At 44.3% G+C, this 22,628-nt stretch overlaps 1 protein-coding gene across 1 annotated transcript in view; it reads left to right on the forward strand.

Annotated features, from left to right (window-relative positions):
* The window catches only part of znf407 (zinc finger protein 407), a 147,990-nt gene extending 146,204 nt beyond the window's left edge, over positions 1-1,786 (forward strand). The window contains exon 10 of the mRNA XM_053433083.1: positions 324-1,786. Within this exon, the coding sequence (XP_053289058.1) occupies positions 324-1,189 (866 nt within the window). The 3' untranslated portion in view covers positions 1,190-1,786. The remainder of the gene's footprint in view (positions 1-323) is intronic.
* Positions 1,787-22,628: the final 20,842 nt, after the last annotated feature.

The raw sequence follows: 22,628 nt of genomic DNA on the forward strand, positions 1-22,628 counted from the left end.
TATAGCACTTCCCTGGGTCCTGGCTTTCTTTCCATTAAAACCATTTCCCTCTGATATTCGCATTTAAATATTTTCACTTGGCAGATCGACTTCAAACTGAGTTTAGAGGCTGTTCTATCTCATTTTAGCTCCTGTTGTCTTTTGTGGTTGTCTGTTGTAAATGACACAATGAATACAGGAAGCCGTCAAATGCTATGAGCTCCTCATTTCTCTGCGCAGTTTTGGAATGATTTAATTTCATAGCAGTTAAGAACTGAAAATGTTTCGTTAAAATATCCAAAATATGAAATCTAATGTGAAATGTGTTGCTCTGTTTCCTATAGGTATTGTGTCCAAGTCCTTCGAGTGTCGTCTGAAGGGACAGGGGGCCACATTCGTGGAGGCAGAGGAAATGGGCTCTCCTGTGCACAGGAAGGGCTCATCAGACATGTCCGCACACGACGAGCAAGTCCAGCAGGTCATCATCATCCAGGGCTACGGCGGCGGGGAGGTGGCCATCGACCAGGCCTTGGAGGAATCGGCTGCTGCCACCCTGCAGACGCTGGCCATGGCTGGCCAGGTGGCGGAGGTGCTGCACATCACCGAGGACGGACAAGTAATCGCCTCGGGAAGGGAAGTGGCATCTGGCGGGGCACACCTGGCGGGAGACAGCACCCAGTTTGTGGTGCTGGAGTCGGGCGAGGCCAGGGAGGAGTTGCAGGCCGTTGCCAGAGGAGGGATGGCGGTTACAGCTGTGGGAAAAGGCCACATTCTTTCCGAGTCGTCCACAGCCCTGGACGCTCTGCTCAACGCTGTTAGCGAGATGGGCCATCAGGAAGCGCAAGGAGAGGAAACCGTCATTCACGAGGTCTTGAGCCCTGAGATAGGCGAGGCCGAGCAGGGCGAGGTGAAACAGGAGCATGATGAGGTTCAGGTTATCGAGCAGAGCAGCCAGGCGCAGATGCAGGAGGTGCTGCAGCTGGCGGCGTCACAGATGATGAAGCAAGGTCTGACCCAAGTCATCGTCAATGACGAGGGCACTCACTACATTGTGACGGAGCTGGACAATTGCACCTTACAGGTGGAGGGAACCATGTATGGAGAGGCAGGGTCAGGTGAGGGGGAGGGGCAGCAGGGTGAGCAGCAGGCTACAGAAGAGATGGTGGTGTATTTGGACGGAGCGCCTCATAATTTAGTCCTGGAAGGATAGAAGAGACAGATGAAGTCATGAAGGTAAAGATTAGTTATTTCCCTACAGTTTCCTGTTGAAACCTGATGAGGCCTGCGTTAGGCCCAATTGTTGTCTGGGAATCAGTCTCTTCACGCTTCCTCTTCCCTCATTCCCTCTGATTTCACTCAGTTCGATTCTTTTCTACTCCTCTTTTCGGTTGTCTTACTCTCTTCTGTTGGGCTATGCTAAACTCAGGTTAAACCTCCTTTTATTTAGAGGATCAGTGAAGGAAAGAGGCATAGGAGCTAATTGACTGCATTAACAACTTTAATAATACCATTTCTTCCTCCAATATTCTGGCTCACTCTAAATGAAAATGCATCTTCTGTAAAGAGTCTTCGTGACGCATTTGTGTTTTATCATCTCAAATTTGATTTAGCTGTTATAGAGTTTAGCTCATGTGTCCTTTGCCTGTTCTGTTGATTAATTTGTTTAGTTTCCCTTCCATTCTTTGTAGCGATAAGTGTAATGTCAGTTACAAACCAATAATTGGATGGATTTTGAAGAAAGAAACAGATTTTGTAGATGCTTTATGTGCGACAAAATAGAAGAAGTATCCATTTCAGCTTTTTTTTTTTAAACACGTTATTATTTGAAAAACCTCTAAAAACATTCATGAAGTTTGTCACAATAAAGATTGAACCTAATTTTTAACGACTGTGTCCAGATTTTATTTGCCTTTATTGTCACAATTCCACATCAACACCACGGTTGCGTGTACAGAGCAGCGCCATCATACAAGCAACATGCACATACATGCTTCAACTGATGGCTCCCATCATGCCTTCTGATCACCAACACGATCATTATCATCAACATTATCATTATCGTCGTCATGATCACCATCATCCTAATCGTCGTGCTCTCTTCTCTCCCCCCGTCAGGCCCATTCTGCTCATTGTGTACAACACACTCATCCTTTTCCCCCCAGCAGTATTCAGCACTAGAGGGAGAATCAATATTCATTTAGGCCCCTGCACAGGCCTGGTTTCTGATGGAGTGAGTGGGAGAGCAGTATGACGGCTGCAAACACAATGGCCAACCGCTGAAAGTAGAGAGAGAAAGCACTCATACACACTGAGGGCATCAAAAGATCATCCCTTTAACACACACACACACGCGCGCAGCAGACGCAGAGTGAGAAGGTAGGCCGGGTGAGAACGTAGTGGAGGAGTGGGCAGGGAGAAATGAGAGGATTACAGATGGGTGTTGAGAGAGGTGAGGCCAGAGAGAAGTGAAGGAGCAGTGAAGTCCACAGCCACACAGAGAGAAGGGAGCCTGTAATTTCACATAACACCCGTCTGCCTTTGAGCCTGTCTTTGTCTCCGGCTCCCAGCCTCATGTTGCATTGAGAAGCTCACACGGTCTATTCAGCAGAGACAGGTGCGTTTGACAGTGGTCACGTTTTGTGTGTGAGCTTCCATTAGTGTCTGTGAGCAACAGCCAAAGTTCTGTTGACACCCACTGAGTGTGAGAAATCACATTTAAATGTTTGTTGAATTGACAGCCAGTGACAAGACACAGATATTGTATGCGCGATGATGGGACTGTTTAAATATATATATGTCTAATCATTTCTTTGCATTTATAAAGTGAGTGCTCTCTGGCTTTTTTTGGCTTGAGACCCTTCCAAACTGACAGACTACTTAAAAACTGCGACCCGTCAGTCACACAGACTTTGTCCTTCTTCTTATGTTTGACACAAACCTAACTTGGATCTCCTGACCTACAGACTTTTATGCATTGCTCTGCCGCCACATGATTGGCTGATTTTACAATGCACGGATAAGCAGGCCTACAGGTGCTCCTGACGTGTGCTCAGTGAGTGTGTGTTGCCGGCTGTTTGCCTGAATGCTGTTAACAAAGTGAGTTCCCACAGACCAACGTGCTTCACGCCCTCCGCTCACATCACTGTGTGTCATTGCTCTCTAGTTCTGAATGGGAATGTCTTTCTGCGCCCCAGCTTGTACATTATTCTACATGTCTGTCTGAGTGATTGTGTACTGCATTGTGTGCGTCCCCACCCTCCCTGTGTATCTCCCTAATCAGGGCTGGATGGCTCATTATTAACTGCAGCAGGCCACTCGTACGACATGGAAGAGGGAGAAATTAGCAGCTGTCACCCAGTGATGAGTTCATTTCCTGACAGCCCTCTGCTCCGAGGAGTCCTGCGTCAGACAAGCAGACAGCTGATGGAAACCTGCCGCCTGAGCTTAATTGGAGAGCCAGAAAAGGGCAGGGGGGGGGGGGGGGGGGGAGGCAGGGATGGAGAGATGAGGGTTAAGACGTAGGAGCAAAGGTAGTGATGCTTAAAAGCACGAAGACATGTTTGAAATGTAACTTTTAAAGAGTGTTTGACTTCCTCATTAACACTGGGCCAGTTTGTTGGTATTGTCCATGTTCTTTCCTTTACAGCTGGATGCAGTGAAGGTAGTAGTACATAAGTTTCATTTAGAAGAACATTGATGTACTCTTGTACTTCTTACCTTGCTGCAAAACACAAATTATATTATCTTGTGAAATACTACCGTGGAGCGTAGGGCCTCATGTACGTGTTTGGTGACATGCTCAAATAAATGTGCGCTCACATACACACTCTCAGACACAGAAACACTAACTTGCACCCTCTCCCAGGGGCAACTCTCATTACTCTCCCGGGGACAACAGAGAGGGACAGGAGTGTAGATGGGGGTCTCTTTCTCCCTCTCTGTTTCCCTGAGTATGATAAATATGGCAATTCTGTTTAGTCGCCATCTATAGAAAACATATCAGCCTGGGGATCATTTCCTTAATGTCTCCTCTATTAGTTTTGGCTTCCCTTTGGCAGTATTAGCATGCCGGCTGATACGCTCTGCTTGTGTGTGTGTGCGTGTCCTCGGGGCTTCAGGTGCAATTCTATTAAACCCGACTTGTTTGTTTATTTCCTGTCTGTCTGCCTCTACATGTGCCCCTGCTCGCCAGAACCTCGGATCTCGGTGTGTACATACATCCGCGCTTACATCGATAGGCCACGTACAGCTGCATGTACAGTCGCTATCCAATGTTTGTTTTTGTCATCGTAGTTGCGGTGAATCGATAGTGTGGTTCGAGGCCGCGGTGGAGCGCGGGTGAAGCCACGGTTCAGTTACGGTTCATCTCTCTTCCATGGGAGTTATTATGGGAAAAGGGCCGGGGGGGGGGGGGGGTGTGTGGGGAGCCCTGCATGACTCTTCTCCCCTTCTCTTACTTTGCCTATGTGGCTCTGCATTTGTGTCTTTGATCATGTTAATCCCTGCACAGCGCCCACCCCCCAGTCCCTCTGCCATAGAGTCCCTGCAACACACACCTCAGCGCCTGACAAAAACAAATTGACAGCCCTCCCCATCCCTACCCCCCCCCCCCCGAAATGGCAAGAACTATTCCCTCACAGAGCAGCTTTCCCATAGCCCATAAAAGAATGAAATAAAAACACCGGGCAGGCAGTCCCATTGACAGTCCGCAGCACCGCATTAAGGAGAAGCAGTGATTGAAAAGGGATCTGATTAGCCTCACCGTGACGAGATAGCAATGATTCAACCTTGAACTAGAAACAACTATAAGTGCTTTTTAATTAGGCACACAACACTGAGGAATATCACTTCAAAGCATAAAAAGAGACCGCGTGAAACACAAAGTATCTCGGGCAGACGGGAAAGTAAATGACGGGGCAAAGAGTGGATCAGTGGGAGGTCTATTCCCTCTGCCCTTACCAAAGCATCGCTTCTTCAACAGCATGCTCATCATGGATGAGAAACTTGAAATAGAATTGAGCTGAAATGCTCTCAAAACTGTTCCAGGTTGGCGTCTCCTCCATTTAGGTTTACAATATTTAAAATGATATACACCTCTTGAGGGTAAGAAAAATGTTACTTCTTGAATCCACTCCGTTTGAATTAAACAATTTGACGTCCTCAATTTTATATCACTGGCCCTCACAGTGTCGGATGCACGTGAAGAGACTCTGAGAAGTCGGCACGCTACCCTGCGCCAGCATGCCACTCGGTTTAAATAGCAGATCTTCACTGTCAGCCTGCGATAACACCTTTCCACATAGCTGCTGAAGCCATCTGCTTCATGTCAGCACTGCCATATAGGGGTTAATTCTGTTGGTATATTCATTTTATCAAAACAAACAGCATGACAGATAAAGAGGGAGAAAAAAATGGTAAGATTGAAAATATTTCATGATAAGGTGAAACTTTAATGCTCCATTAGGCAAAAAAACTGGGTCACTCCAGCATTAAAAGTCTTACAGAATAGAGCAAAGAGACAATAAAATGAATGCCAACATGGCAAACACTTGGAGATAATGCAACTCAAGCAAAAATACATATTTATAATTAAGTAAAACTGTAATACAGGTTTGGCTTGTCATTTTTTTTTCCTCTTGAATTCTAAAAATATTTGGGTTCACTTTGTCCCCCATTCCATTTTACCTGCGGTGAATAGGAATACTGATCATGACATTGACAGTAATAAACATACTTCTTAAAGCTCTTGTATTAATTGTTCCAGCTAGAGGAAATAAATTGGCTATGAGGCTTCAGCCATGCTGTGTATTCACTTGGTGTGTGGCCAAAAGCAGGGGACAGGAAGTAGTCTTTTACTGTTAACCTCTGTCACTTTCCTTATCACACACTAAAGATGGACGACATGTTGCCTCAAAAGAAGCCAAAAATGAAGCAAAAGCATCCTGCACGTGGGTGGGGTTTATGAACGTAGCCAGCCACAGTACAGGTCATAAACCCCACCTTCTCCATGTTAATGGTTGTGACATGGATCACACTTAAAAGTAAAAGTGGACTTTAAATACATTATTATCAATGATGATTTCTGTCTTATTCCACTGTGTGTTCAAGTGTTAATGTTCTAATAAGTAGTGTTATAAAATATGGGGTTAAAGGTCATGATTGACAGCTGAGACTTGACTCAAGCTGAATCCACCTTGCTGATCGCTAATGAAAGATGGTGGGAGGAGACAGGTTGCTTGTCTTTATGTACCGTCCACAGTCCCTATCCTCACTAAGGCCAAACAGACAGACTTCCTACCTGCAGCTTGTGTCATGTCTCCTGCAGGTAGAAAACAAGAATCCACTGCTGAACGTTAGCATGCTAAAATGCTAACGTTCAGCAGGTTTACCATCATCACCATCTTACTTAAGAATTTGAGCAACAAGCTCAAATGATGCACATTGGAAAAAACGATGTTGGGCAGATCACTTATTGGTCAAATTAAATGTTTCACAATGTTATTATTTTGAATCCAGCAGAGTGCACCAAGAAGTTTGCTTAAACCACTAATGCCAGCTTGAGCTAGATGAAAATGTAGCCATCACCTTACTTTAAAACAATGTGCTTATACAACTTTTAATAATTAATTAAATTGTTGTTTAGACATTTGTCTCTGGACTAATGCAAACTTACTAATCGACTACCAAACTTACAGTCATGCAGCTACGGCTAAAAACAATAGAAAACAGATTGTCTTCAATTCATCGCCTCTGATATTTATTTACTCTCACTATTTGTTTTTTAAATCCAACAACATGGTTAACATCATCTCCCAGGAAAGAACAACGCCAGCCTGACCACCGTTAATCGATTCCATCCGTTTCTTTTTTACAATCCAAAGCCGATCCAAATGTTATTTTGCACCATTTCAAAAGGTTGTTGAAAATGTGTTGGTCCGTTGAATGGCAACAAATGTGTTTCGTATCCGTTTCTAATTCAGCACAGCGAGGCCCCATCCTGTCGCTTCAACTAACTACATATTGACACTGCTGGAAACTCGATACAGATTTCCTCAGTTTGACCAACTGTCTGATATGGTTTCACCGAGAAAAACAGGAAAAGACTCCGGGCAGATGAGTCCGATTTTTAATGAAGAAGGATCCCAGCGACTGCTCTTGCAACACAACTCTGTTTTGGTTTATTACACTTACATTCCATTCTCCTTGGACTATCGTCAGTCAGTGAAATGTTTATAAATGGACCCATGTGTGTTTGCGTCCTAATGACGTGACTAAAACGTGAATGTCAAATATCTCTATGCATGAGCAAAGTTTTACTTTGCAGCAAGTTCTCCTCTCAGTCACCCCCTGTCACGTCTACTGTACTCTACTTTCTTCTGTGTCCCACTTCTTTTTTTTATCCTAATGTACAGCGAGGAAGTGCGACCTCAACTCTTGGGGTGATGTCATTTGCTGGATTTGGGTTTTAGTGTCTCTGATATTGGATTAGATGTGATACTACTCCTGACTGTGCCACTGAAGAACTGCAGCCACAAATTTATGGCGCTGCCAATGGGTGGTGTCTGTGTCATTCAACAGGACTCGTATTATTGGCTAATTTCCTCATCCCCAGTGGTCTGGTTGGCATTTCAGGCCTCTAAAAAGACCCTACATGGGAGTTAGCCTTTGAGCATAATGTTCTCAGAGAAGAAGAACACGTCATTTGCAAGGATTTATTCCCAAATTGATCTTAAACATATCTGAGCTCGGTGTAATGTCTCGAGTTCTCTCGTCGCTGGGTATTTCAAAGCGCGACATAATTGCGGTGTGCTTCCTTCCCAGCCGCCCTGACCGTCTGCCTTTTAACCATCTTGCATTGTGAACTCAGCCTCACATTTGTGAAGTGTAGCCCTGGGAGTCCCCTAGTGGCCCCTGCCTTGCTGTAACAAGCGTGGGGGGCCCCTGTGGTAAGTGCTCTCTGGGGACCCTGGCTCTGATCTGGCCGTCCCTGGGGCCCTGTTAATTCCTGCTCCGCTCAGAAAGCCTCGCCACTCTCCATTGCTCTCCTCTTCCTCCTCTTCATGCTGCACTCCTTCTCCTCATCCACCCATCGTCCTCTCTCTCTCTCTCTCTCTCTCTCTCTCTCTCTCTCTCTCTCTCTCTCTCTCTCTTTCTTTCTGTTCTTTATGCAGAAGGTGCCCTGTCAACAGAAAACTCGGCCAGTCTCATTAAAAAGCTGGTAGAGGTTGTGAAGTTGTGACGGTGACAGAGATGTGCAGATCGGTGGCAGGGTGTTGTCATGGTTGGAGAAAGAGTCCATTAACCAAAGCCTGCCGATAGTCAGTTAATATATAACGTTGAATCAGCCAAGTGTCCCGGTGAATTCTGTTCACATTGTGAGATTTTGCAGCTCACAATTTTTGTCAAGTAGTGTGCTACGACAAGGTGGGAAGTAAAAGTGTGAAGGTCTGATGATGGAGGGGCCAAGTAGAGCATCCCACTTTGATTCAGGACTAGAGTTGGCGTTTTTCTTCCCCCACAACCAGCCTTAACCAAGGGTTTTAGGAACCTTACCTTAAACTCATCCATTTCTCATTTCCCAGACCTCAACAATTCGGGGAACTTTCAAAACAAGAAAAATTGACCTACAGTTGAATAAATGAAAATAATCAAGTCATCTTTGAAAATGTGGTTTTGTCTTTCATTTTTGAATTTCATGTGAGTGAATGAAAGTTGAAAAGCTACTGTTATCTTTTTCTGAAATCTGAATAAAAAGATACTTTCTTGGTATCGTTTCAACCATGTGTTGGACTTTCTGACAGTAGCCGATGATAAGCAGAGAAATACAGTAATGAAATGTGTCAAGTCTTGAGTCAGAATCAAAATGAGGGACCGTGATTATTACTACATTACAGTGGACTGAACCACCTGGATGCAACCGCTTGTCCAAGCTGCTGTAATATGACTATACCATACCCTCCATCCTTCCATGGCCTGTCCTTTTGAGGATCATGGGGGAAACTGAAGCCAATCCCAGCTACAGGCAAGAGGCAGAGTAAACCCTGGACAGGTTAACTTGCGTATCATAGGGCCAACAACCATTCACACTTAAAGGGAGAGTTCACAGAAAAATGAAAATTCACTCATTATCTACTCAACACCATGCCGATGGAGGGGTGGGTGAAGTGTTTGAGTCCATCAATCACTTTTGGAGTTTCAGGGGTAAACTGTGTTGCAGCCAAATCCAATAGAATTGAAGAAACTGGTGACTCCTATTTCAAACGTAATAAAGCAACAGAAAAATACATAACATGCCTCCATTCAGCTCTAGTGGAGTGTTTTTTAGCCTAAATGTTCGCCACCGGAACTATTGATGCTACCACGCACCCTGCGCTTACCATTGGTGCGAGAGCTTTTGTGCGGTATGTGCGCACGAACATGAACGTGGCTCCTAAGGAAGATATCAAAGGAGGAAGTGTTTTGTGAAACTTTGAAACAACACAGAAAGACCCCGTCTGAACATGGATTTTACAAACTGTGAGGACACAGCCCTAACCACCACACCACAACTGATCCTTCCCTCATGCCTCTGAACTAAACTACTGCAACCCCAGTTTTACCAGATAAGGGCGTCCAAGGCACCAAAAGGCTCTCATGATCTTTTAACCGTGTTTTTGCAAGCTCTCCTCTCTGCCCTCTGCCCCTTCCCTCCTTCCCCCTCCCCAGCTCCCTCCAGTCCTTCCACCCCTGCCCCGTGGCTGCATGCGCTGAGAAGTGGGCTGAAGTGTGTGGGGGGGGGGGGGGGGGGGGGGGGTGGAGCAGCGGGCAGGCTGGGGGGGGCGTAGCGTGTACATGCAGGGCGGAGGAAGGGGGGAGGCGTCCAGATCATGCCGGGCGACTCCACAGGAGTGATAAGAGCGAATAAGCTGTCAGCGTGGGCGTCGGATGGGCCTTATTGTTCATATTTAGATGGAGGAACAATGGCGCGGTGTCAGGCTCCTATAGTTCATAATCTGCTGATGCTGACCAAGTGTCAGTGTGATCCACGAGCACTGAGGCTCCTGAATCCTTAAGCAATCCCCCGCAGGAATGTCATGGGGGAGAGTACAAATGGGACAGCATCTGCCGGACTATAGATAGATAGGTATAGCAGAAGGGGAGGGAGGAGAGGGGATGGTAGGAGAGCCAGGGAAAAAATGGAAGGGATAGAAAAAAGAAGGAGGAGAGAGTAGGAGGGTGGGACAAATTCAAAGAGGACAAAATGAAAGGTATGAAACAGAATTTGCCAAAAGAAACGAAGCAGAAAATTCTTCCCCCAAAAAAAAGAACGCCGCTAATTATGAATGAGTGTGACGGGAATGCAACAGAGCACCTGCAAGGATAGATGGATGGATGGGGGATTAAAAACAGAGAGGCGTGGGGGTGGGGGGGAGGGCCCTGATTGTGAGGAGGCCTTTAACTGGGTGAGCTCCCACCTGCAGGTGAGACAGAGAGGAGAATGGGCGTCAGATTAGAGAGGGGGCCCTCAGAGCTTCCTCCTCCCACAATGAAGGCTTGATTGTGGGCAGGGAGATGCCCCCGAGACGCCAGGCACACCCCGGAGCTGTCACAGCCCATCAGCCCCTTTCCTACGCTCGTCTTGATCGAAATGCAACCGAGCTGCCCTCGCAGCGCTTCAGCTGTGACAGATGACAATTAATGCTGATTCTTTGATGGAGATTTTGAACAGATCCTATCAAGCAGGAGTGTGTTTATGTTTTGTGACAGTGCTTTGAAGAATTTTAAAGAAGCACGCAGGGCAACACACACGCAAACACACTCACACACACACACACACACACACACACACACACACACACACACACACACAAGTCACGTGTCTTTTGCTGGCGTTCTTCAATGTGTCACAATGAAAATGCCCCCCCCAGGCATTCTTCATTTACTGTCACAACCATTAGACATGGAAGGAGAGAAAAATAAGAGATGGTATCAGTAACGCATGAGCTACAGTAATTAGCCTCCTGATGCAAGTATGTGCACGTGTTTGCATGTGTGTGTGTTTGTGTGTGTGAGAGAGAGAGAGAGAGAGAGATGCTGTCTTAATGCACGGAACACAAATGAATGCCAGCGCAGTCCTGCAGTACATCTGCTGAGGGCTCTCATCAACAGGGGCTGTATAAACTGGAATCACCTTTTTTGGGGCTGAGTTGCAGATTCTCTAAATTATATATCATCTCCAATGACTCATATTCATACGATAAGCTATGCTAATGCCTCCATTAGTTTATGAGCTGACGTGAGATGTAATGGGAGCCTTGTCATGCCATGCTGATTCCTGCCAAGGCCCCAGATCTTCCCTTTCCCCGCTGCCTTGTTCCCTGAGCCACCACCTTACCATCCTCCCCCGCCGCTCCGACAGTGTGTGTGTGTGTGTGTGTGTGTGTGTGTGTGTGTGTGTGTGTGTGTGTGTGTGTGAGTGTGAGTGTGAGTGTGTGTGTGTGTGTGTGTGTGTGTGTGTGTGTGCGTGTGTTTTGAAGCCCAGCTTTAACATGTCACAAACCTGTGGGGTTTTGTCAATTCTTAATGTCATAAGTGGCTTCTAATAACGGGAACCACAAGTCACTTAATTGTCTATTCTTTATTAGCTATAAATAACAATGTTTTAAGTATTTCCAGTGTGTGTAAAAGCCAGATGTGGCAGCACACTAGACTTAATGGGGAATCTTGACTTTTATTTTTGCAAGGGTATATTATGACTTCTCCAACTAAAAAGGTTATAGATAATTTGTTTGCGCTGAAATTCTCATGTAAAAGTCAATATTATAATAAAACTCAAATAATAGCGTACAAAGAAAGGACAGTCTCTTAACGCTGCTCTTTTTTTTTTACAGAAATACTCACTAATTACTGTGATTAAATCCAATCGTTGCGATAGTGCTTAACTTCTGTGGAGCTCGACATTAACAGTCAGGACTATGCCCGTGGAGATGCTAGGAAGCTTTTAATGTAAAACATCTCTGAAGAAAGTGACTGGCTTCATTGACAATAACTTAACACTGACTGAAAAAAACCACAGAAGTAGAATTGACTGCAGTGAATTAGTAATGAGAAGAGGATTTGTAGCAGACTGGTGAGTATGGCATGGCTATATTGTTGTTTGATGGAATCAATGAAGTGGAAATGGACATTACCCTGAATTTATTAAGACAACAGAAGAAGCTGAGTGTGTTTGAGAGCTACTTAAAAGCCTATATCAAATAAGGGCCTCTCTTTCTAACTCACGCAGTGCAGGTCCTCTTCTGCCTTGGCTGTAACACACATCTATCAGACGTCTTTACACTATAATTCACAATAAGCCTGGTTTGTCTTGGTTCATCAGCAGCTTTAGCATCAATTTGCAATTGTGATTTTGGTAAAAGCTCATGTTTTATGTTATCATGGTGTTGACAATAGAATTGTATTGTGGTATCACCGCCATAGCAAATAGAAAAGAAGGTGCTAAGATGATATGGCGGCTTCCATCGGAGAAATGTTCAAACCAGAAATTTAACTGAATAACGTGAGGTCAACTCATGTTTGGCTCATGGATATTTTTCAATTAAACTTTATTTGTAGGCTATAGCACCAAATCACATACGTTATCACAAGGCACTTTGCATAATAATGTCCAGACCTTATATTATATAAGAGAAACCCAACAGATCCCACAACGAGCAGCACTGACGATGAGAGAAGAAACTCCCTCTTAACTAGAAGAAACCTCTAGACCCAGACTCAGTGTGGATCGGTTGTGTTGAGGGGAGAGAAATGAGGGGAGAGGTTAGAGAGAGAGAGATGATGGAGAGACCAGGAACAGTTGTTAAAATGAAATAATAATCGTGATTAACACCAGGTAATAACAATGAAAATAATAAAAAACTATGGGAGAAAAAAAAAAAAAGTTAGTGACATGTATGTGAGGGGCCAGTGGTAGAGAGACAAGCAGGCAGAATGAGGGAGAGAGAGCAGTGCATGATGGGAGGTCAACTCTCATAATAGGTTTAATTTGAAGCACTAATTACTAAAAATTGATCTGCACACCACTACCAGCCAGTGTTTGAGACTAAACAGGGAATATGAATAAAGAACAGTTAAATGTATTTCATTTAAGTTTAAAGCTATTCATTTAAACTCAATGTGTTTTGTTGTATTTACCTCTGGTTGAGATTCAGCCTCGGTCATTGGCTGCATGTCACCCACCCTCATCTCTCAGACAGAACATTGTGGTAATGTGGGTTAAAGACGGAGAAGAGTGACCCTGAACTCTGACTTCATAAGCATAAAGCGTGCCAGGTTGCCTTGATCCAGCCCCTGGATGCTCTCAGCAGATCTTGTTACCCAGAATGCACCAGGTTCTTCCGCCTGTTCCCCCCTTGCACTGTGTTGGCCTACAGGTCTGAGATCTGTTGAGCGTCAAGCTTGATGCGTTGACGTCCAACACAAACACGCAGCAGTCAGAGTCCGGCCCAGTGAGCGACACAGCCGCGGCTTTTCCCTCCGTGTTAAACGCCTCTGACATCACAGAGAGCTTAGCCAGTCCTGCACTGAGCTCCCAGAGGCTGGGACTCGCCCTCAGTAATCAGTGGGTAGATCCCAAAACACACACAGATACACACTCACTCGCGGATGAAGAAAATGCTCATTCTGTTGGTTTGAAACAAGAAAACGCAGATACTCGGTGACAGCAGACATCCATGTGTGTCATTACACACTTACACATACGCACAAGACTACAGGCTCAGTCAAAGCTCGACTTGTGACTGTGAGGTTTCAGTCTGAAGTCCGTTCAGTGTAAAGGAAACATTGTTATCAGAGGATTTGCTCACGATGGTGGAGAACTTTGGTGAACTTGTGTTGTAAATTCCAGAAAGAGCTGGGCTCCAAACAGAAGCAGCTGCACATGAAAAGTCAAATGCAGAACTTAACTGCACAACAGGGTCAGCAATGCCTGTGTTGTGTTCTACACTGGCAGCCGATGCTACTACCTGATGTTTTGTTCGGGAAGGGGTCGTGTGACAGGAGCCTGATGATCAGTGATGGTTACGTTAACAGACCCAATCAGAAAGCGCTTGTGAGTGCACACGTCATAGAGTTTTCAAACTAAAACAGGGCCTTCCTTCTTTCCAAAGCAGATGGTGGTGTGGACATCAGGCGTAACCGTACCAGAGTTGATGCTTTTTCAAACGGACATTTGATAGAGTTCAGATGTAGCCTTAGAGGGAACAGAGAGGATGAGAACTTCCACAATGGGCAAAGCGGTCACATTAGTTGTGCCACACAACCTGCTACCACTTCTGTTCTTGTAAGAATTCACATATGCATTTTGCTGTGCCACACATTCCCCTGTACGGAAGTGTATTAACAACAAATGGACAACAGTCAAACCTGCACACAGTCACTTCCATACTCACCACCTTCATGCAGCCAACAGGCTTGAATGTGTATGTATGAGCCGAAGCTGATGTTTTTGATCCTGATGTTATGAATCTCAGGAACAGACGACCTCAGAAGCCTTTTGCAGACTTTATGAAAATCATCTCCTTTCAGCAGCTGCCCCTCTTGCAGGCAACACTCGTCTGCAGACACGTGTAGAGCTGATATGCAGCTGATATCACAAACTGCATCACATTCATCCAGGAAGAATGAATAAAACAAGAACACCTACTCAGTGTGCACAGGAACAATCATTGTGGTCTGGGGATTCAATACTGTGTCCCGAGTTAGAATAGGAAACAAGAGGCTATGGCTCTTCTCTGACACTTAATACCACCTTGTGTGGCATGATCATAGCAGTTTGTCCTATAAAAGCAGGCTGACAAAAGACACCTAATGTCCTGTACTGTACTCCAGGCTGTAGCCATGTGACTTTGAAACCATGAAACTGGAGTGATGACTTTACCTATAGCAGTAATACGATTCTGATTTAGCTTGTTCTAATAAATGAGGCTGCGTGAGAAACATTTCCCTCGCATGAAAAACACGTGTGTTTCTTTACAAGACCCACGCTGAGCTCCTTCCTCTGAGCTGTGTGTACAGAAGCTCCCTCGGGGGGTTAATGGCAACACACCTGAAATGTTACCCCGGTTGATAGAGGAGCCTCTTGCCTCAGCAGAGGTGTGGCAGCTGCCTGTTGAGGTGGCCTCACACATCACTGCAGGCGAGCATGTCCGCGGGGGGACGGCCCCAGAGAGAAGCTCGTGGAAAAAACAGAGAGCGCAGCAGCGACAGTACAGCTGCAGTGCAAACTACAGAACATATACAGTACTGTACGTGGCAGCCTGGGAGCTAGCTAACTGCCTCAGGGTGGACTTAAGGGCTCCGCCTGAAGGCCAGCTCAACGTTTGCATCAGACATCTCTCCTCTCGCAGTCGGGTCGCAGATGCCCAGGAGTAACGGTCGCCATTCGGGGGCCGAGCTGTATTTGCATCAGACCACAAATCCCTGGTTCCAAGGCGCTTTCTCTCCCCTCTTCTTTCTCAGTGGAAACAGACATCACAGTGTGCTGACACTCCAGAGGAGGCACGTTACCACAACATGGTGGTGAGAAAATAAACAGTGAGCGGACATTTTCATTACTCCCTGTAAGGTCCTGTGCTGCTCCATGGTTTTGTTCTGTCATAGCTCCTATTGCATAGCTCCACATCGAAGGAGGTGCTTTTTATATTCAGATTTATTAAAGATATGTAACAGGCTGTTTGTTTGGCCTGTGGTGATTCTGGTTGCAACTATCATTCTGAAACTGAGAAAGTGACCTGCAGTGATTGAAGTAAAGACCTGGTTGTAGAATCGGCCCACAGAAGCCTGAAGCTGCACAAAGAGCTGCTCACCTGTTTACTCAAAGATCAGTGAAGCTCGACTCAGTCCGCACGGGGATCAGCTGTTTGACAACATCAGCTGATGTCGTGATCAACATCTTCTCTCACATCGATGTGTCCTGACTGCCATCACTACAGAGCACAGGTCGCCTGTTTATTAAAGGTTTATTAAAAGTCCAAATCGATCACTAAATTCAACAGAGAAAAATTGATATTTCATCAGGTAAAAATGAAATGAACCTGCAGAAGTGTAACAAACAGGGAGAGTGTGTTTCACTCTGACCGAGGAGAAGACGTGAACGGTCCTGAACCATCACATCAACACTTTGACTAAATGATGCTCCTCTCCTCCTCGCGCAACTCTCCTGCCAATTTAAAGGGAGAGCATCTCGCGTCAATTATGGATGTGCACTATTGAAATGTTCATGTGATAGAGGGTAATAGTAGACAACACGTTTTATTACTTAATTGAGTGGAGTTCCAGCAGGCCTTGTAAATGAGGAGTGACAGTAGGCGTTATCGCAGAGCGCCCTGGGTAATTATGTTTGGCTAAGTCTGGCTCTGAGCAGACGAGTCTCTCCGAGTGGTTCTAAACAGCAGAACACGCAGGCCCACAGAAGCCCTTGTATTTCCGAGGCGAGGGGAGAATGTGGGTTATTGCACCGAACGTCTCTGAATTTGGACTCCGATCTCGGGGCTGACTATTGCTCAAGCAGGTTTGCCTGCCACAATTAGCGCATGTAATGACTTTGCAATCAAATACAAAAACAAGCATGTTTGAAGCACTCAGTCCTGGTGAGAGGTGTAATCATGTTCAGGGCAATTAGACAGGTTTGTTGTTCTCTACAGCCATGTTATGTACCTGTGGGATGCTGATTGACTCAACAATCTAATTAGGTTTCGTTGTGGAGGCTCCACAACAGGCTGCAATAGGCAGCGAGGCCCGGCTGCTGCACAGGGCAACAGTGTGACATAATTTAGGCATCACACACACACACACACACACACACACACACACACACACACACCACCGTCAAAGTGATCACAACTTGTTCTCCAGACACCAACCTTCTGGTTTTAACCAAACAAAAACAAAAACATGAGTGAAATAAGAGTTATTTATGATTGGCTCACACGTGCTGGGTGATGCTCCTACATCACTGTTACAGTAGATTGCTTTCATCACATACAGCATCAACAAATGTGTTTAAGTGTCTAGTAAACATTTTATATGTACCACTGTTACTTCTTGACAGCAAATATAAGACGATGCTTGTTTCTAAAGACAATTCACATGAGAAATTACATTCACGGTTTATTAATAATAATAGGCAATTTAAAGGGCTTTGCATAAAATATAAAAGACAGCATGACAAATTGTAACAGTAACATCTAGAGTAAGACAATACAAAAAGAAGCACGTTAAAAGAAATGAAAGACAGTTACATAGAGAATAAAAATAAAATAGGAAATAATAATAAACAATATATAAAAGTGAATAATCAAACTGAATATATAGAATTAAATCCTCCATGCCTGAAGCTAAGACAATTTCTGTTTTGCGTGAATGAATTATCCAAATATCGGCTTATTCCTTTCATATATTAAAAAATAACAATTATAATCGTCATCATAATTCTAACAATAATAATAGCTTTCATGACAGTCACCGCAGTCACATCGGCTGAGAAGATGTAGTGCAAAAACACACAACTCCCCCCCACAGCTGTGACTGCTTGGTACCACAGAAGAACAAGAGGGGGGGGAAATAATTCACACATTATCAGCTTAATGATCATTTGAAATCGCAGTCAAAAAAAAGAAATGATCCCCGGAAAGTTTCACATCGTCTGCGTGACTCTTTTGAAAATTGCCCTTTCCGTGATGTGATCTATTTGACGAATAAAGAAGATAAAGACCTGGAAGATGAACCGCGTATGATGGAGGATCACAGATGTTATGGGGAGGAGGAAGGCTCCGGCCGTGTGACACGTTATCTATGAAAATGGATAAAGCGGGAAGAACAGAGGATCAACACAGTCAGGGCAAAGTCTCCATAGACTAATTATCCCTGTGACAAAGTGGAAACTGTGCCACCGTAGTCCGTGCTCCACCCGATCACACATGTAGCGCTTTACTGAAAAAGAAAACTCTCTCTTCTTTGAAACACGTGCATTTTTTTTTCTTTCTATAAAACTCTAGGTGAGAGCAAAGGAGAGGCTCTGATTAAGGCAGCGTAGAGTAAAGAGAATCCACGGTGTCGTCCACCTTTGGGGCCTTCCTTAAGTGGCCTTAAATAAGATAATAAGGGCGATGGGCAGAAAAAGGAGGACTTTGTCTGCTGGCATTAGTGCGATGGCCGTGTTAGTGGTGATATCTTTGAGGGAGGATCGTGTGCCAGTAATGAGACAGGGTTGCCTTCCCTTGCCGGCCTAATTAATCCTACATTTTCATAGCGTATAATCACTGCCCACAGTGCAGCCTTCTACTGGCCATAGAAGAGAGATGTCGGAGGAGTCTCTATCTGTTGCCCTATCGTTCTCTCTCCTCCCGCTCTATCTTTCGCTCTCCTCCTTCTTTCCCTCCGCAATTTATTACACTGGTATCCAGAGTGAAGTGAAACCTCCCAGTATGGACCTATCTGTCATCTCTACATTATCAGGGAAACACACTGCCTACCATATTGTGCTACAAGGGGCACCGGCAAATTACTATTTTTATGGGACATGATAAAGGAAATGCTGTCTTGGTGTTTAAGATTGTCGGCCGTGTGTTTTGATCGTGGCGGTGGCCAGCGCCGTTACAACTGATGGATAATGCAATGATTGATTACAGTCTCGTAAAAACGTGCTTGTAAAGGGTTAAAATTCAATCGGATTTTTTAATGTAGTAGGAAAATAACACCTTCAATTTTTGTTCTAATACTCTCCATTTATTAGAAAGTGAGAAAGAGAAATGAATGTCAATATATGCACAGTGATAGAGGAATGTACAGATGCACTCTCCATAGAGATTAATGCAGGACAGTGATTGTTTTCCATTTGGGCTGTAGCCCGCGGACGGTGAAATCAGGGAGGGCCGCGGCGTCTCCCCGTTCGGCTGCACTGAACCTATGTTGCAGAACGATCCCTGAGATGATAAAGAGAGGAAAGTGAAAAGTCACATCCTGTCACATCTCATGATCTCCCTCCCTGAAAAGTGAGGCCCGCATGGCCTTGAGGGTGACATCCGCCATATAACAACACGGCACAGCACAGTGAACGAGGGCGGTGGAGAAACGGAGGGGGTGGATGGTATGGAGGAGAGAGAGAGAGAGAGAGAGAGAGAGAGAGAGAGAGAGAGAGAGAGAGAGAGAGAGAGAGAGAGAGGGGTGGAGCATATGGAGGAAAAGAGAGCGGAGGATTTAATGGTAAATAATCCTGTGTAGAAGCAACTGATCCCGTCGCTCCTTGTCTCTCTGAAATACTTCTTTCCTCTCTCTCTCTCTCTCTCTCTCTCTCTCTCTCTCTCTCTCTCTCTCTCTCTCTCTCTCTCTCTCTCTCTCTCTCTCTCCTTATCCCTCTATTTCCATCTTTCCCTCTATTTCTCTTGCTCTCTCTCTCTCTCTCTCTCTCTCTCTCTCTCTCTCTCTCTCTCTCTCTCTCTCTCTCTCTCTCTCTCTCTTCCTCTCAATTGCTGTCGGTGTGAGACAGATACCCCAACCTCAAAGTGACAGGCTCTCAAACGACTGGGCGAGGAAACCAAGCATTAATTAAGTCATTGCCGGACTGTAATTTCCTTGGGAAGTGAAAAAATGCATGAGAAAAGGTTACTGAGACCTTTTCTGTGTCAAAATTACCATTCGTCATGAATATTAATGCACCTAATGAAGACAACCTTTGCTTCATCAAGAATGTTCTGGAGCAGGGTGCCACGCTGATAGACTCTCCCTGGCTGTATTTCTCCTTCAGTCAGGAGGAGAAACTGGCACACGCACAGGCACACACACACACACACACACACACACACACACACACACACACACACATACACACACACACACACACACACACACACTCTCTCTGAGCTTCACCCATCTGAGTCACCCGTATGCATCTTTCTCTTTATGTGGAGCAGCGCATCCTTTCAAATCAAAGGCGCCATATTTGACCAAACGAGCAATTTAGCAAACGAGCAGAGCGGAGACACTAAAGCGATGTTGTAAGTCATGTATTCAAATTAAAGTTTTGTAATCATGTACATATTATTCTGTTTGTGTTGAGGGTAAAATGTAAACCCAAAGGCAAGAGTGTAAATAGTATGATTTATGTAGAACATGTGTTTTGTCATTTAATATTTTATTACTTTATAATGATTTGTCTTTGGGGTAAAGAATGGGAAATGGAAAATAAACTTAAAGATGCTCTCCAGTTGCATATTGGGAGTTGTAGTGTCCAGCGGTTTTAAACATTAAACTTAACTTGTTTTATATGACATTATATATTTTATATAATATTTTGTTATATTGAATATATATTTCCAACAGGTCAATATTTGTACCTGTTCAGTGCTTTTGTTTACCATCAATACCTGCATAGCTCATTCCCATCGGCCACTTTAAACTAAGCTAGTGAACATGCTAAACACGATGTAAACATCATTTTGAGCATATTAGCATGCTGATATGACATTTAGCTGAAAGTACCACTGTACCTACACAAAATAAAAGAAAAAAACTGCTATTAGTGTGGTAGACTAATAGATCACAATGGAGAAAATAAATAAACTGGTTAATTTTGTTAATTATGTCGCCACTGTAATATAATTTTGTCACCACTGTAATATCACTATATGGTGTCAGTAAGTGCAACACTAGTTTGAATGCATGAGATGAACTTGCTCAATGTCTCAACATTATATAATCTGAGGTTACAGGAGACCAGTAAAGCTTTGGCTTCTTCTATTGTTTAATTCTGTCTCCACTTCCTGTAATTGGTCCCAGAGTCAGGACTATCCTCTTATGTTATTGGTTAGGCTGATGTTGTTCTTTTCATCTCTAGCCAAATATAAATATGAGTAACATGACTTGCTGACTGACAGACTCTGTCCCAGTCACCGTTTTCAGAGAGATCAAAGCTTTTATGTCCGGCTTCACAGGAACCAGGAAGAGATAACATCAGATTCAAATAAGCAACTGTCAGGGAAGGAAACTTTCAAGATTCATCCGAATCTGACTTCAACTGAAATAACCGTGCAGGAAACAATGAAATTATCCCTTTAAGTGCCATACCTACACACACACACACACAAACACACACACACACACAGACACACACACACACACGCGCACCGTAGTCGCCACTACTCAGCCTCCATTTTTGCTCTCCTTACTCCTCAACGTCTCCCGCTCCCCTTGACACATACCTCTCATTAATTCAGGCCTGTCACGTTGACACACGCACACTCACGGACACATACAGACACACACACATACCCACGGACACTCACACGGACACACATACACACTCATGGTATCTCAGCGGAGGGTGACAGCTCACTGTTGAGTGACAGCAGCTCTGTCTGTCTGCTACAGGAAGATCTTCTGCTGCCAACAGTTTTGTAAAGTAACCCTCGACTGTCACTGCGAGAGAGGGAAGGGTCATCTATTCATATGTCTGCCTCATCAAACCGCAAATAGCTTTCAGTGATGTCTTCCCTCATCCATTATTAACTGCTTTTGAATTAATGACAGTCTTTTATTTTGCACACGTAACTCTGGTGTGGTTGTTTGGCATTGACTCATCTATTAGGTAGCAACCCCACTCAGATCTTTTGATCATGAGTTGAAAATTAACGTTTATAGAGAATTTGCAGGATTCCTGCAAACAAACACACGGATGGAGTTTATTGTTTTACAATGTATGCCTCATTTTTTTTTTTAAAGATGTCTTTAGGGCCGTGGTTTCATTGGATCTAATGATCAAGAAAAGACCCAGGAACAGTCCTTAAAGTCTCTATGTGATCAGCTTACCTTTAGTTCTTAACCAGTGTATCTAAATGAGGACAGTGGACTATGGACTTGACGTGTAAGAAAACTTTGAAAACTACACCATGTTCTTCTTCATCACCCTGGACATGGTTGACTTGAGCTGTGTCATCTTGGCAGACTCGATCAAGTACTTGTTCCTACTTGTGCTTCCTATGAGATCAAGTGTCACAGTAATGGGTCAGGTTTCACATGAATGGCCGTTTCACAGGCACTCCTCCTCAAACCGAGTGTGTGAACCGGCAGTTTCGTTTCAGTGTCACTGAGGAAGATTCTTGTGAATTCCCTTCCATCTCACGGGGTCAGATTTAACCAAAACTTGTCCCAGAGACACTTGAACTTGACTCAGACACAATTTTCTCTTTATCCAAGAGCTGGTCATATTTCGTTGCTTGGACAGTTTTCCTACACTCCAGCTGCAGGTCTTCTCCTCACACTGAGCTATCAGGCTGGTGAACAACGATAAGAAACAAAACTCATGAAACTAGCAAATCGGACTGGTTAGTTAAGCAATATCAATTATTATTGCAATATAATTTTCATTATTAGTAATATTATTAATATAACTAAAGTTCAATATATAGATATGATCATTATGTATTGTGCAGTGACACATAACTGATTTACCTCAGAAGTGTAAAATGTGGAGCTGTTTCTGTCGTGTTTGTCGTTTCCTGCTCATAAAGAAGAGTTCAAAACCACAACATCACCCAAGAAAAAAATCCTAGAATTAATAACAATGTAACATTAATCGTTATAATAATCACTATTGACTATTATGGTGATATTTA

The sequence above is a fragment of the Pleuronectes platessa genome, chromosome 10, assembly GCF_947347685.1.
Source record: "Pleuronectes platessa chromosome 10, fPlePla1.1, whole genome shotgun sequence".
NCBI lineage: Eukaryota > Metazoa > Chordata > Actinopteri > Pleuronectiformes > Pleuronectidae > Pleuronectes > Pleuronectes platessa.